We start from the raw sequence: 13,714 nt of genomic DNA, 5'->3' as shown, positions 1-13,714 counted from the left end.
AGGTAAATTATTCCACACTACATTACCTTTCACTAATAAAAAAAACTTAATTGTATATTTGAACTTTTGTGAATGAATAGAATATCAATGTTCTAAGAAAACAGGTATTTCTGTGAAGAAATGGGTATATAAGTTTGAATGTGTCAATCATTTCACAATGTATATGTCTATCAAAACATCAAAGTAAGCAGAACAACAAGGTAAAGGGACTGAAGAGAGGTACCCAGAGCACACATATTCCTTCACAAAAAAGAGACAAAACAACAAGTATGTAACTACATATTGAGGTAAATAATTGCTGGAAAATATAACACTTCTAGAAATCAACAGTATACAAAATGGAGACCTGATACACTAAATCTGCTAGAGGGAAAATGAAATAAAATACTTCAACTTACAGGCACAGGAAACAAATTCCTGAATAGGACTTCAGTACTTGAAATTTTCATTTTTCTTAATATCTGAAGAAAATTCCATAGTGTATGTGGACCACATTTTCTTTATCCACTTATCAGTTAATGGGGATCCAGGATGTTTCCATTTCCTATATATTGTTAACTGAACAGCAATGAACATGGATGAACAAATATCTTTATAACTGGATATAGACTCCTTTGGGTACATACACAGGAGTTGTAAAGCTGGATCATATGTAGTTCCATTTCTTTTTTTTTTTTTTTTGAAGAACCTCCATATTGATTTCCATACCTCAAGACCTGAGAGCCAGATAACCAGGCTTCCAGCTTCTCAGGACCAGAGAGTAGTGGGCAACCAAGCCTCTGGCTTATGTAGGACCAGAAAGAACCATGCAACCAAAATTATAGTCTAATGACCTCAGAGGTCAGTGAAGAGCCCAAGTTTTGGCTACAGTGATCACAGAGTCTCTTGAAGTCTGTAGCTTTGTTTCCAGCAGTCATTGGTGTCATTGGGAGTTTGAAGTTATTATATCTGAGGTTCTAGTAGTCACTGGAGGAACTGGAATCTATAGTGTATGGTTCCAGAGATTACTTGGGCCTGTAGATCTAACCACAACCCCTAGAGTATAGATAGACTTCAATAGGTCAGACCTTTGTATCCAATCTCCAGTAGGTACACAGAAACTAAATGGTGATGAAGGTTTTGACTTCATCTGGTCATCTTGGTGCTGAGTGTCGAGTTCTAGTCATGATCTGGTAGTCCCATAGCCAAGACAGGATCACTTCAGCAACCCATTTGATAATATAGAGCAAGTCTCACCAGTTCTCCCAGCTGAACTTCTTTGATGAACATAGAGGCAAAAATTCTCAACAAAATACTTGCAAACAGAATTCAGGACATTAAAAAGATTGGGCAGCAAAAGAGAAATGCCTAATACTGTAAACCTAGATAGCTACCCAGTGCTAGTGAAGTCATGGTTATTGGAGGAGAACTTACAACCACTAATTTACCAAACACACATTATCCTTAACAACAATCTATAAACATCTGACCTCATACACACAAATAAGTATAGCCATCACCCCATCATCAAGGAAAGTTTTCTTTTCAAAAGAGACCACTACAGAAAAACCAAAATCAATAAAATCAGAGTCCTAGTGGATACATCCACAAAAATACTCCTGCACCTAAGACTCGGGGAACATTATGTAAGAGGAGCAGAATATTAGGAAGATATTGTAAGAGCCAGAATATCAGGAAGTTTGCTATGAGATTGTGTCTCCTATTATCAAAAGTCACACCCATAAAGTCTCACCTTAATTACTACCAAAATACAAGCTAAACCAGGACAACACTGATGCACATACCTAAATGTACAGGGGAAAGCCTACAAGGCCTCAACCCTACACAAAGAACTAGAGACAACACGGGAAAGGTGGGAGCACATCAGGTAGGTTTCCATGTGGTTGTGGTGGATTGAAAGAAAATGGCCCCCAAAGGAAGTGGCACTATTTGGAGGCATGGCCTTGTTGTAGGAAATGTGTCATTGTGGGGATGGGCTTTGAGGTCTATTATGCTCAAGCTTCCCTCACTATGACAGTCAGTTGACTTCCTGTTGCCTGCAAGATGTAGCACTCTTGCTCCAGCACCATGTCTGCCTGTGTGCTGCCATGCTCCCCACAATGTGATAATGGACTGTATCTCTGAAACTGTAAGCTGCCACCTCAATGTTTTCCTTTATAAGAGTTGCTGTAGTTATGATCTCTCTTCACAGCAATAGAAACCAAACTAAGACAGAAGTTGGTATCAGGGACTGAGGTATTGCTGTGATAGCCTGACCATGTGTTTGTTTGGAGGAATTTGGACTTTGGTATCTTGGGTTTGGAAAGCAGTGGAATGCTTTAAGCACTGCTTAATGGGCCATACTATTAGGAACATAGTGCTAAGAGTTATTTGAACTATAGGAAGCCCATTCAACAGATTGAGAGGAGAAGAATTTTAGTATGTTGCCTAGAGATCTGTCTTGTGACATTTTGGTAAAGAAAGTGGTTGCCTTTTACCCTTGTATGAAGAGTCTGCCTGAGACTGAAGTGAATAGTTTTGGATTAAGTCTGTTGGCAGAAGAAATCTCAAAATAGCCTCATACAGACTCTGTAATGTAGTTATTAATGGTAACTCCAATGAAGATTTATAATGCAAAGGAGCAAGCTGAGCAGGGTAAATTACAAAAGTAAATTTTGAGGATAAAAAGCACCAGAAGTGGAATGAAGCTAAATCTTGTGTTCAAGGAGATAAAGGGAGTGGTGACCTTATGGTAAGATCCCACTCAGCTAAGTTTCTAACTTGTGGAAAGGAACTAAAGAAAAGCTTAGAGCTAGGTGGTGGTACACACCTTTAATCCTAACACTGAGAAGGCAGAAGCAAGCAGATCTTTGAGTTTGAGGCCAGCCTCATCTACAGAGCAGGTTTCAGTACAGCCAAGCTTAGGCAGTAAAAGAAGGAAAGCTGGTGGAGAAGTAACTGAATGACAATGATCTTAATAAGTTACCCAGTGCCAAATGGCCAGCCCTGAAAACATAGAGACAAACAACATTACATAGTCTAAACAGGCTATACTTAGAAATATATACATGGCTGTACATATATGCATGCAGTAATAATTAATGAAAAAAGAGGCCATGACATTGAAAGAGAGTGGGGAGGAGTATATGGGAAGTTGTGGAGGGAGGAATAGGAAGTGTGAAATGTTGTAATTTTATAAAAACCTCAAAAATAAAATTAGAAAAAGTGGATTATACATTAAAACCAAATAGGCTTCATCCTAGGAAGGCGAATCAAAAATGTAATACACCATATAAATCAATTTATGGACCTAAGTCACATATTGCTTCAATTGATATTGTGAAGGTACTTAATAAAGTCCAACATGTCTTCATGATTAAAGTTATGTAGACTTTATGAATAGATGGAACATACCTCAAAATAATAAAGGCTATATATACAAATCTATAGCTAACATTAAATGTAGAAGAACAGAGAATTTCTTCTAAAATCCGGGACAAGATTTTTTTCTTCCTAATCATATTTCATATAATGTTCAAAGTCTTATAGCAATTAGAGAAGAGAAAATGGATACAAATAGGAAAGAAAGAAGTTAAAGTATCTCTATTTGTAGGCTGCATGATTCTTTACTTTAAAGACCCTACTAGTTCTAGTTCTCAAGAGTGAACTTTATAGATAACAACACTGTGTCACAATGCCACAAGACTGGACAAACCTGGGAGTAAGTTTACAGCATAAAAACTTAGCAAACTACAAGACACGACCAAAGGAAAAAAATAATCTTACATCCTGTGTTAAACACCCTAGAATAAATCTGTGAATTGAACTATATCATATGAAATCTGTATATGTTAAACGAATTATTTGATATGGCTATTGGATTGTGTTCACCAATAAATGGTTAACATCACTCAGCCTATTGGAAAGATGTTACAAATTATAATCTCATGGAATAAATTATTGCAATGTTGTTCACATTTCAGGAAGCCCATTAGGAAGACTTACTCTATGTTTTTAGTACATAGTTTATCTATCTCATAGTGGACCCCAGAAAATCCACAACTGCATTTTTGTCGGTTCCTAAGACTGTATGCCATGTATTTATGTACACATACAAATTAAAAAAAGGCTTGGTCTGCTATTTCTCCTATGACAGTTAACTTTATGTGTTAACCAAATTGGAACAAGTGACTCTCAGATTAAACATGTCTGAGAGGGTGTTTCTGGATATTACAACAAATGTAAGTGATATCACCAATTATCTACATGTTCTAAAACAAGTATTAATAATTCAGCAATTATGTTTTCAGGTTGGGAAATTTCTTACACTAAACCTTCTTATAAGGTATGAAAATCTAGATTGTGCCCAAGGAAAAGACATTCTTTAAAAGGAATATCTAGCCGGGTGGTGGTGGCGCACACCTTTAATCCCAGCACTCGGGAGGCAGAGGCAGGCAGATCTCTGTGAGTTCAAGGCCAGCCTGGGCTACCAAGTGAGTTCCAGGAAAGGTGCAAAGCTACACAGAGAAACCCTGTCTCAAAAAAAAAAGGAATATCTATTTTATCAGGTGTTAACTAAATCAAAACATCCAATCAGCCAATCAGTAAAATAAGGGAAATCTCTACTTTTGCAATATTGGTGTTATTATAAAAGGCCTTTGAATCCTTGACTAAGGTAAAAGTAATAAAAGGTACTTTTCAGGAAACAAGTAGATACCAGAAAAGGCAGAATTACAAGCTTGAAAAATAAAGAAAATACTGTTCCTAATTATGTAGACAGTATTCAAATATGCCAAAAAAGAACAGCATTGCAATACTGAGTGAACGATTGGTTGTGTCCCCTCAAAAATCATATATATTGAAACCTTTATCCCTAGTATCTTAGAATATGACTTTACTAGAAGTTAAGGCTTTATATAAGTACTCAAGTTTGAAATCATTTAAGTATACATAATACAATATGATTGGCATCAAGTGGAAATTAGAGATACACACAAACATAGAAAATACCATATCAAGATGAAAGCCGAAATCAGGTTGTTTCTGCAAGCCAGTGAATAAAAAATTTAGTAACAAATCAACAGAAGCTAGAAGAGAATCATTGAGCACATGATTTCATATAACATGAAGGAAACAACTCTTGATCTCAGGCTTCTGTCCTGCAAAGTCAAAAGACAATGACTTTTTCTCATTTAATCTATTCTATTTATGATGTCTCATACATCAGCCATATCAAGAAAAGATAATGTGGACTTATAAAATAAAAACTACTTCGTAAAAGAAGATTTCCATTTGTTTGCTATCAAAAACCTTCAGGGTACAAAGAACTGTCATATAATTGACATTGGGCTATCTCTTCAGAGAGACAGATACACACACACACACACACACCTAAAGGAAATTAACAATTACTTGTAAATACAACTATGTTTACATTTCTTGTTAATATTTCAGAATATTCTGAGTATCTACTATGCATTATTCAGAAGATTAAGTTGAAGACATAGAAAGCTAGGAAGAGCCAGCTCCTATTAAATGGGAATATGCAGTCAAATCTTGATCACCCATTCAGAATAGACATTCAAAGAAAAAAAATAGAACATTGCTAAATAGTGCCAGTTTTATTCCAAAATAGCAATACCATTTATTATATATTTAATTATAAAGACAATTAAATATCCAGTATCTCCAAGTTAACTCACAAATCTTTGAATTATGAGAAATTATTATTTCTGTTCTTTGTTTGTGTCTAAATGTTTTCTAATGGTAATGATATTTTTACTTTTTGTTTATACGAAAACATACTTCGGTAATAATTAGAGACATATTTTATACTGTCATCAATTAGTAATTATTTAAAAAAGTACAAAGAAACCTATCTCCAAAAGACTAAGTTCTGAGAATGTCTTAGACTTATGTAGTATAGAGGAGACATTCAAAGAATAAAAATGTATAATACTGCCAAATAATTCCAGTTCTATTTCAAAACAGCAATATCATCATTATGTATTTAATAATACAGAGCACTGAAAATCCAGTATTTCCAAGTTAATGCTAATTCCTTTGTAATTAACTTTTTTCCAAAAATGTGTTCCATTATGGTGAAAAACTAAGTGGACTGAATCACAATAAATGCTAAGACTAGGTTAGATTACGAAAAAGCAGCCTCCTCAGATAAACTCAAAGATAAATGTTTTTAATATACTTACCACTTTCAAAACAAGCATCAAAGGTAAGATGTCCTTTCTTGGGTTGTCCCGAGTATCCATTTGGAAGCACCACATATTTGCTCACATTCCCTCCAATGACATCCTCATTTCCTATATCATTGCCTATTCAAGAAAAAGAGTAATATTAAACAAAAATCTAAGTGTATTTTGCAATAAAAATTCAATAATATTAGGATGCATTTTGAAGTTTAGAAGATGAGGGTTGAAATCTTACTTCTATCACATACTAAAGTTGGGCCCTCTAATAACAAAAAAAGAGAAGTATAAATTCATTTTCCAGGTTGTTCTATATTTAGATTTAAAGATATCTAGCATCATTACTGAAATCTAAAATATGTTCATGAAACTGAATCAACTCATTAATAATTGTTATTGTAATTCATCATAAAAATATGTTGTTTTAGTATGAATGAGGCAACTCTTCTACAAACATCACCACAGTGTCTTCAAGTTCCATCACAAAAATAATCTGAGAACTGAGAGAAAGTCTGATTCTTTGGAAGTTACTTCTATTTAAGATGTAGAAAAATGTAATATCCATTGCTTGCAATAGGAAACGTCCCAACAAAACACAAAACCATAACTTTCTCAAATCTATCACAGAACTGGTACTGCAGGACAAGCAAATACTTGATATCAAAGAAAAATAAGGCATCAGAATAAAAGATATGCTGTAAGAATTGACTCTTCTATGACAAGACTATAGGAAGAAGAAATATTGGGTACCATACAAGTGAGAAAAAAAAGGATACATTTTTAAAATTAAAGATCACATAAAAGAACTATGACAGCATAAAACCAGTAAAGTCACAGACACAGTAGGAATTCACATCTGCTTGAAGTTGCTTTCTTAACCTCTAGCAGATATTTTGGATAAAGTTTAGGGCCAGAATACTAGTTCAGAAAAATGCCCTTTGTGCTACATGCCTGCATAAGAAGAGTGATTTATATTACAGAAAAGCTATAAAATTCTACCACTGCCAGCATCTCTTATGGAAAAAATGAAAGGCCATATTCCACTAGGAGAGAAAACAGAAACCTTATCATCTTAGTGTAAAACTGTGAGTCATTTCAGGAAGGAAAATAAAAGAATATTCTTTGACACCAGGAGGAGATGCAGAAAAGAGTCGTAAGACCAAGATTTTAGACATATTCTTATGTGTAGGGTAGAAGAAAAAACTCAAACATGACCAATCAAAGATTCAGAGTGTTTTGGTGCTAAAGGAGAGTAAAACTTCCATCCCTGAACAGGGGTAAATGGGACCTAAGTGAGTCTGAGTATAGCACACAAATTGTCCTTCCTTCTCCACTCTAGCTTTAATAATTTTTATTAAAGTAGAATAATTATTCTACTTTCATAGTATGGACAGAAATATAGAGATCAACATCTATGTTGGGCTACAGAGATTGCTCAGATTTTAAGACCATATACTGCTCTTAAAGAGGACTAGAGTTTGGTTCCCAGCACCCACATCAGGTAGCTAACAATCACTTGTAACTCCAGCTCTGGGGGATCCAATGGCTCTGGCCTCTACAGACACCTGCACTACATTAACATAGCTACACAGAGATACATACAGACACATGATTTAAAGTGACATTGTGGGGGCCTACAGAGGTTTCCTAGTGAGATATGAGCTTGCTTTACCCAGCAGAGCTGCAATAAGGAATGGCTTACAAGTGTGGTTACAAGGTGTTTGGAAGGGTCTGCACTTGGCTGTGCTGGGGGAGGCCTTTTGCCCTGCCCCTTGGCATTCCTATAAAAAGTCCTTTGAAGAGACAGAAGGGAGTTGTGGATATTGATCCAGGTCCTCCCGAAGCTATCCTGTGTTTCTGTCTGTCTCAATCTCCACACTATCTTTCTATCTAAATATTTCTTGCCCCTCTCTCCTCAAGAGAACCCTAGGGAAAAGTGGGAGCAGGTCTCCCACGTGATACAAATAACTCTTTAAAAATAAAAAATAAGCCGGGAGGTGGTGGCGCACGCCTTTAATCCCAGCACTCGGGAGGCAGAGCCAGGCGGATCTCTGTGAGTTCGAGGCCAGCCTGGGCTACCAAGTGAGTCCCAGGAAAGGCGCAAAGCTACACAGAGAAACCCTGTCTCAAAAAACCAAAATAAATAAATAAATAAATAAATAATAAATAAATAAAAAATAAATCTTTTGTGGAATATTAGTTTAAGATGTGTTACATTTGTTTATGCTGTGGAACATTTGTTTAATGATGCAAAGATGTGTTGCATTCTTTTATGTTGCATTTATTTAAATATGTGAAGCTGTGTTAATTTCCCTATCTAAAATATCTGATAAATAGCTGATAAAGAACTGAATGACCAATAGCTAGGCAAGAGAGAGAAATAGGCAAGGCTGCCAGGTAGAAGAAATAAATAGAAGGAAAAAAGAGAAGAGGGAGGAGCAAGAAAAGGAGAGAGGACACCAGTGATCAGCTACGTAGCTTGAAATGAGTATTCACAAAAGGGTCTTAATGAAAGGGTACATCCATTCCCAATGAAAAAGAATGCTTACATAATTTTCTGATGTCTTACAGTAGAGATCCAGCATTCAGTAGAAAATTGTGGAACATATAAAACTAAGAAAAATAGTGTATTAAACTGTTGAGGAGAACATTGGACACTAACTGGAGATAGGAGTAGGAATAAATGAGAGGGAAGGGAGTATGGGGCTTGTTCTGTGAAGTTTCTGTCAACTTTGACACAAGATAAGAGTTGTTCAAGAAGAAGAACAGTGGATGTTACCACTGGAGAGGCAGCCCTGGGTTATATAAGAAAGAAGCTGAACAAGCTATAGGGAGCAAGCCAGTGAGGAGTCTTGCTTCAGTTTCTGCTTCTATGTTCCTGCTTCAGTTTCAGCCCTTACAACTCTCCATGAAAGACTGTGATTTGTAGTATAACCAAAATAAATTATTTCCTCTCCAAGCCATTTTGGTCAGTGTTTTATCACAGCAACAAACAGCAAACCAGGGAAAAATCATGTTCAAGATGTACTATATACTTGAATGAAAATATCCTTATGAAAACCACTACCATGTCAATGAATGTATCCCAATTAAAATATACTACTACCTAAAAACAAACTAAAGACAGACAGATGGGAAAAATGAGCAGACACTGGAATTACCAAATATTTTTTAATTAAAACTAACATACTGAGCCGGGAGTGGTGGCGCACGCCTTTAATCCCAGCACTCGGGAGGCAGAGCCAGGTGGATCTCTGTGTATTTGAGGCCAGCCTGGTCTACAGACGCAAGATCCAGGACAGGCACCAAAACTACACAGAGAAACCCTGTCTTAAAAAAAAAAAAAACTAACCTACTGAGGTAGTGCGATAAAATCTGTAGGAATGAGGATTTCTTTCTAAGCAAAATATGGTTTCTTGAGGTAGAAGCTACTTGGTGTATATGTTTTTTGTTTTGTATTTTGAGACAAAGTCTCTCTATGTAGCATTGGTTGTCCTGGAACTCTCTATATAAGACCAAGCTGGCTTGGAACTCACAGAGATCCCTCTGCTTCTGCCGCCCAAGTTCTGAGATTAAAGCATATGCCTCCATGCCTGGCCCAGAATTTACTCTTGATAGAAAGGTTGTGAACATCACTGAAATTAAAACTAAGGATTTAGATTACAACATAAATAACTGATAGCAGGACTCCAATTTTTAGAGCTGTACTTTGGGTAACAAAGTAGCGATATACTGCATTCTACAGAGAAATCTTTTCTGATAATGTCTTGTTTCCTTTCATGTTTTTTTGTTTCCTTTACTTGAAACAGGTACTGACTCTGTACTGCAGGGTATCTCAAACTTGAAGCAACTCTCCTAAGTCAGCCTCTCAAGTGCTGGGATTACAGATGTGTGCCACCATACCTGACAAAAAAAATCTTACAAAAGTCTGTTAATGAAACAGATTTTAATTGCCTTATTTAAGAAAATAGCGGAGTCACCCAACCTTTAGCATCTACCACCTAATCACCTAGCAGCCATCAGTCCTGAGGCAACCTCCACCAACACAGAGATAACAACTTACTAAGACTCAGATGATTGCAAGCATTTTTAGCAATAGAATGCTTTAAGACACAAACACACATATAGTAGACATGAGTTGCACATTCAATCAAATATAAAATAAACATAACACTTCTAATGTACTAGAAACAAAAAATGACATGTATAATTTTATTGAGATATGTGTTTTAATTCAGCAGTCTGGAACAGAGCTTACAATACTTGTATGGAATGTCTATAGTCTATGGAATAGGTTATCAATGAAAATAGTATGTACAATGATTACTAATGAAACAAAGCAACCTGAAGGTGCCTAGTTGTTGGGAGCCAGGAATGGTTGGTGTACTACAAAAAAAGAATCTTGTATGACCTCCAAATATAATACCAGATATTAATTTACTTAATAAGTCCATTTACAATTATGTGAGCTGAGAACCCACCTATGTTACTAAGCACTTTGTAAATTTTTCTAACCACAACTAAAATAAAAATCCAGAAAAATTGTATCTAATTTTTTCATAATTTTATTCAAATGAAACCATATTTTTAGAAAAATCATGCATGTCACCAACAGCATCATCATTCTTTAGATTGCTGTCGTAACATCCCTGTCAGCCAGCACTTTTAAGGCTTCTATTTATAGTAAATCCATGTATGAGATGATACATGAAAATCTGAGCACTCTTAACTTTTTCTTCGATGACCAGATATGCACACACCCTTTTTTCCTTGTGGAGAGTGCTATTCAGACTGTAGATCTGCATGAAATGTCATCTTCCCCAGGAAGTATTGCCTTAACTTTCTCATGTAAAGATAATAAAATAACCCTCTGTGTTCACACAGCACATTTTTTGTGCATTTATTTCAGAATTATTTTTCTAATAAATTTCTCCTTCTAGTGATCATACAATTTCACACCAGAATAGGCTAATGTCTTACCTTTTATCAATACTTTCAGCATCTCCATTCCATACAATGCTTAAGAAAATGTCAATAATTTCTAAATATTTCTTGACTTATGAAAAAAATTTAAAGAGATTTTAGGAGTTAATTTTTATTTAAACATTGGATTTTTGGTTTACTTGATGAAAGCACAGTATATGTATATTTTAAATAATCAAATAAATTAAAAGTAGTTTATATTTTTATTTATTTAATGTATATGTATATTTTGCATGTATGTATGTACAACACAATGCAGACTTGGTTCCAAAAGATGCCAGAAGAAGGCACTGGATCCTCTGGAAGAGTGACCAGTGCTCTTAATCTCTGAGCCATCTCTAAACCTCCCAGTGCTTTATATTTATATTTTAATATGATAAACAGTTATGATATAATGAGATCAAATAAAGAAAACAAGGAACTCCAAAATGCATTAACTGACACAGGCATAAACAATAAGAAATATTAATTCCACATTATGATTGATTATTATCAGTTACTCTTTTATAAACATAATCAAAATACCCAAGACAGCAACCTAAGGAGTGAAAAATTTATTTTGCTCATAACTTTAAAAAGTTCCCAAGACAGCAACCTAAGGAGTGAAAAATTTATTTTGCTCGTAACTTTAAAAAGTTCAGTACATGGCTGATTGGCCAAGGCACAATGGTAAAAAGGGCTGGCCGTAGAGGTCAGCAAGTGTTTCAACATCTGGTGGCAAACAAGAGTCTGAGAAGAATGCAGAGATGAGGCCAGGACAGACATCAGGATGTGGCTACTTTCTCCAGCTAACTATTTTCTAAAGCATCAAGACTCTCCCCAAATAGCACCACTAGCTGCCAATCAATCCTTCAGCACATTAACTTGTCAGGGACAGTCAGATCAAAACCACAATAATTATTTAAATAAACAAGGCAAGGGCAAGGGACACAGAACTGATCACTTTATGTGCATATGAAATTACAAACAATGACAAATACAGGGGTATAAAATAATCTCAAATGACAGCTTAAATTGCTATGGAATAACTTCTGAGTTCCTGACTTCTGTACATATTCATGTTTAGCCTAAACCCTGTTTTATGCACATTTTCAGATTCCAACTCTGATTTTAAAATACTCAAAACTTAGGCAAGGCATTAATAATCTGAAGTATGACTTTGGATTTTAATGTCTTAAAAACTTGAGAAACTGAAATCATTTAATTCAGATATGTGCTGTATTATAACCTCTGTTAAGTAACTCTGGGTCTGTTTTCTTAACTTTCAGTGCTTTCTTGAAAGTCACATAAAATACATGTGAATAATCTAGAATGCAACACTTCATCAGTAAGTGGTCTGCTATTATTACATCACTGCCATCATTTTTGAGACAGGTATATCACCAAATATGTATATTTACCAAAGAGAATAAAAGATTAAGTTCTGTAGAGTATAAAGGAGAATTCAGAAAAGGAAAGGGGTCACTTAAAATCCATGAAGAAGGAATTGTGCCTTTTCCTTGAAGTAAACACTGCATATTGTAGCATCCTCTTTTATTATACATGAAAGCACCCTCATTATCATTGTGTGCAATGTATTTTTCTCTAAACATAGAGACAGAACACCAGTGAAATTTTTAGTGTAAGAAATTTAGGAATGAAACATTGAATAAAATAGTTAAGGTTTACCTTTAAAGAAGTAAATATTAATCTTCAATTTTTGTTAGTATATACCTTGATGACATTGGTTCTACATATTTATAAAAACAACTCTGAATATCAATATTTAGGAATAAATTATGAGCTTATTTGGGATGATGAGGAAAGATTTGCATCGTTAAATGTAGCACATACCTAGTGAGATAATGTGATAATTATATCTTATTTCAGACTGATAAATAGGCCTGTTGAGACATCTAGAAATAGATTTTATTAGAGCAGTGTAGAATTTTGACACTTAAATGGGTTATGCCGCTGATGGATGTGACTAAAGCACACTTTGTTTTATTTTTATGTTGAAAACTACTTCACACAAAGGGTATAAGTAACTCATATTGCTCAAATTAAGAAGCTTGCTTATTAATAAAAATTGATCCTTATATAGATCATGTTTCCATTTCATAAACCAGAAAACATTTGAATAGGTAATGTATTACCCCAATGTATTAGTGTAGCTAAAGGAGTCTGTTAAAAGGTTCGTTTTTATGATATCTTCCCAAGGATTCCGAATTCTGGTTAAAGATTACATTAAAGATGAGAATTAGCCTACTATCACTAATTCTCAACCAAAATAATAATAATAAATCTGAAAATTCTGCTTGAGAATGTTTTAGGAAAGAAAATATATTTATTTGGGTTGGTTTGTGGAATTTTTTTATGTTTATGTTTTAGTCGTTTTGTTGTTTCTTGGCTTTGCTTTTTGTTTTGTTTTTAAGATAGGATCTCACCGTATAGCCCTGGCTGGCCTGGCCTGGAACTCACTAAGTTAATCAGAATTTTATTTAACTCCCAAAGATTTACCTGTCTTGTGCCTCCCCAGTTCTGGGATTAAAGATGTGAGCCCCCTC

At 35.1% G+C, this 13,714-nt stretch overlaps 1 protein-coding gene across 14 annotated transcripts in view; it reads right to left on the bottom strand.

Moving 5' to 3' along the window:
- LOC102924940 (AGBL carboxypeptidase 4) overlaps positions 1-13,714 on the bottom strand; it is a 1,182,350-nt gene that overhangs the window by 1,096,926 nt on the left and 71,710 nt on the right. For all 14 annotated transcript variants that reach the window (XM_076564763.1, XM_076564765.1, XM_076564757.1 and 11 more), the window contains one exon: positions 6,189-6,311. In XM_076564763.1, the coding sequence (XP_076420878.1) occupies positions 6,189-6,311 (123 nt within the window). The remainder of the gene's footprint in view (positions 1-6,188; positions 6,312-13,714) is intronic.

Source organism: Peromyscus maniculatus, chromosome 2 (genome assembly GCF_049852395.1).
Source record: "Peromyscus maniculatus bairdii isolate BWxNUB_F1_BW_parent chromosome 2, HU_Pman_BW_mat_3.1, whole genome shotgun sequence".
NCBI lineage: Eukaryota > Metazoa > Chordata > Mammalia > Rodentia > Cricetidae > Peromyscus > Peromyscus maniculatus.
Note: the sequence above shows the minus strand (reverse complement) of the source record. Positions and strands in the feature narration are given on the sequence as shown.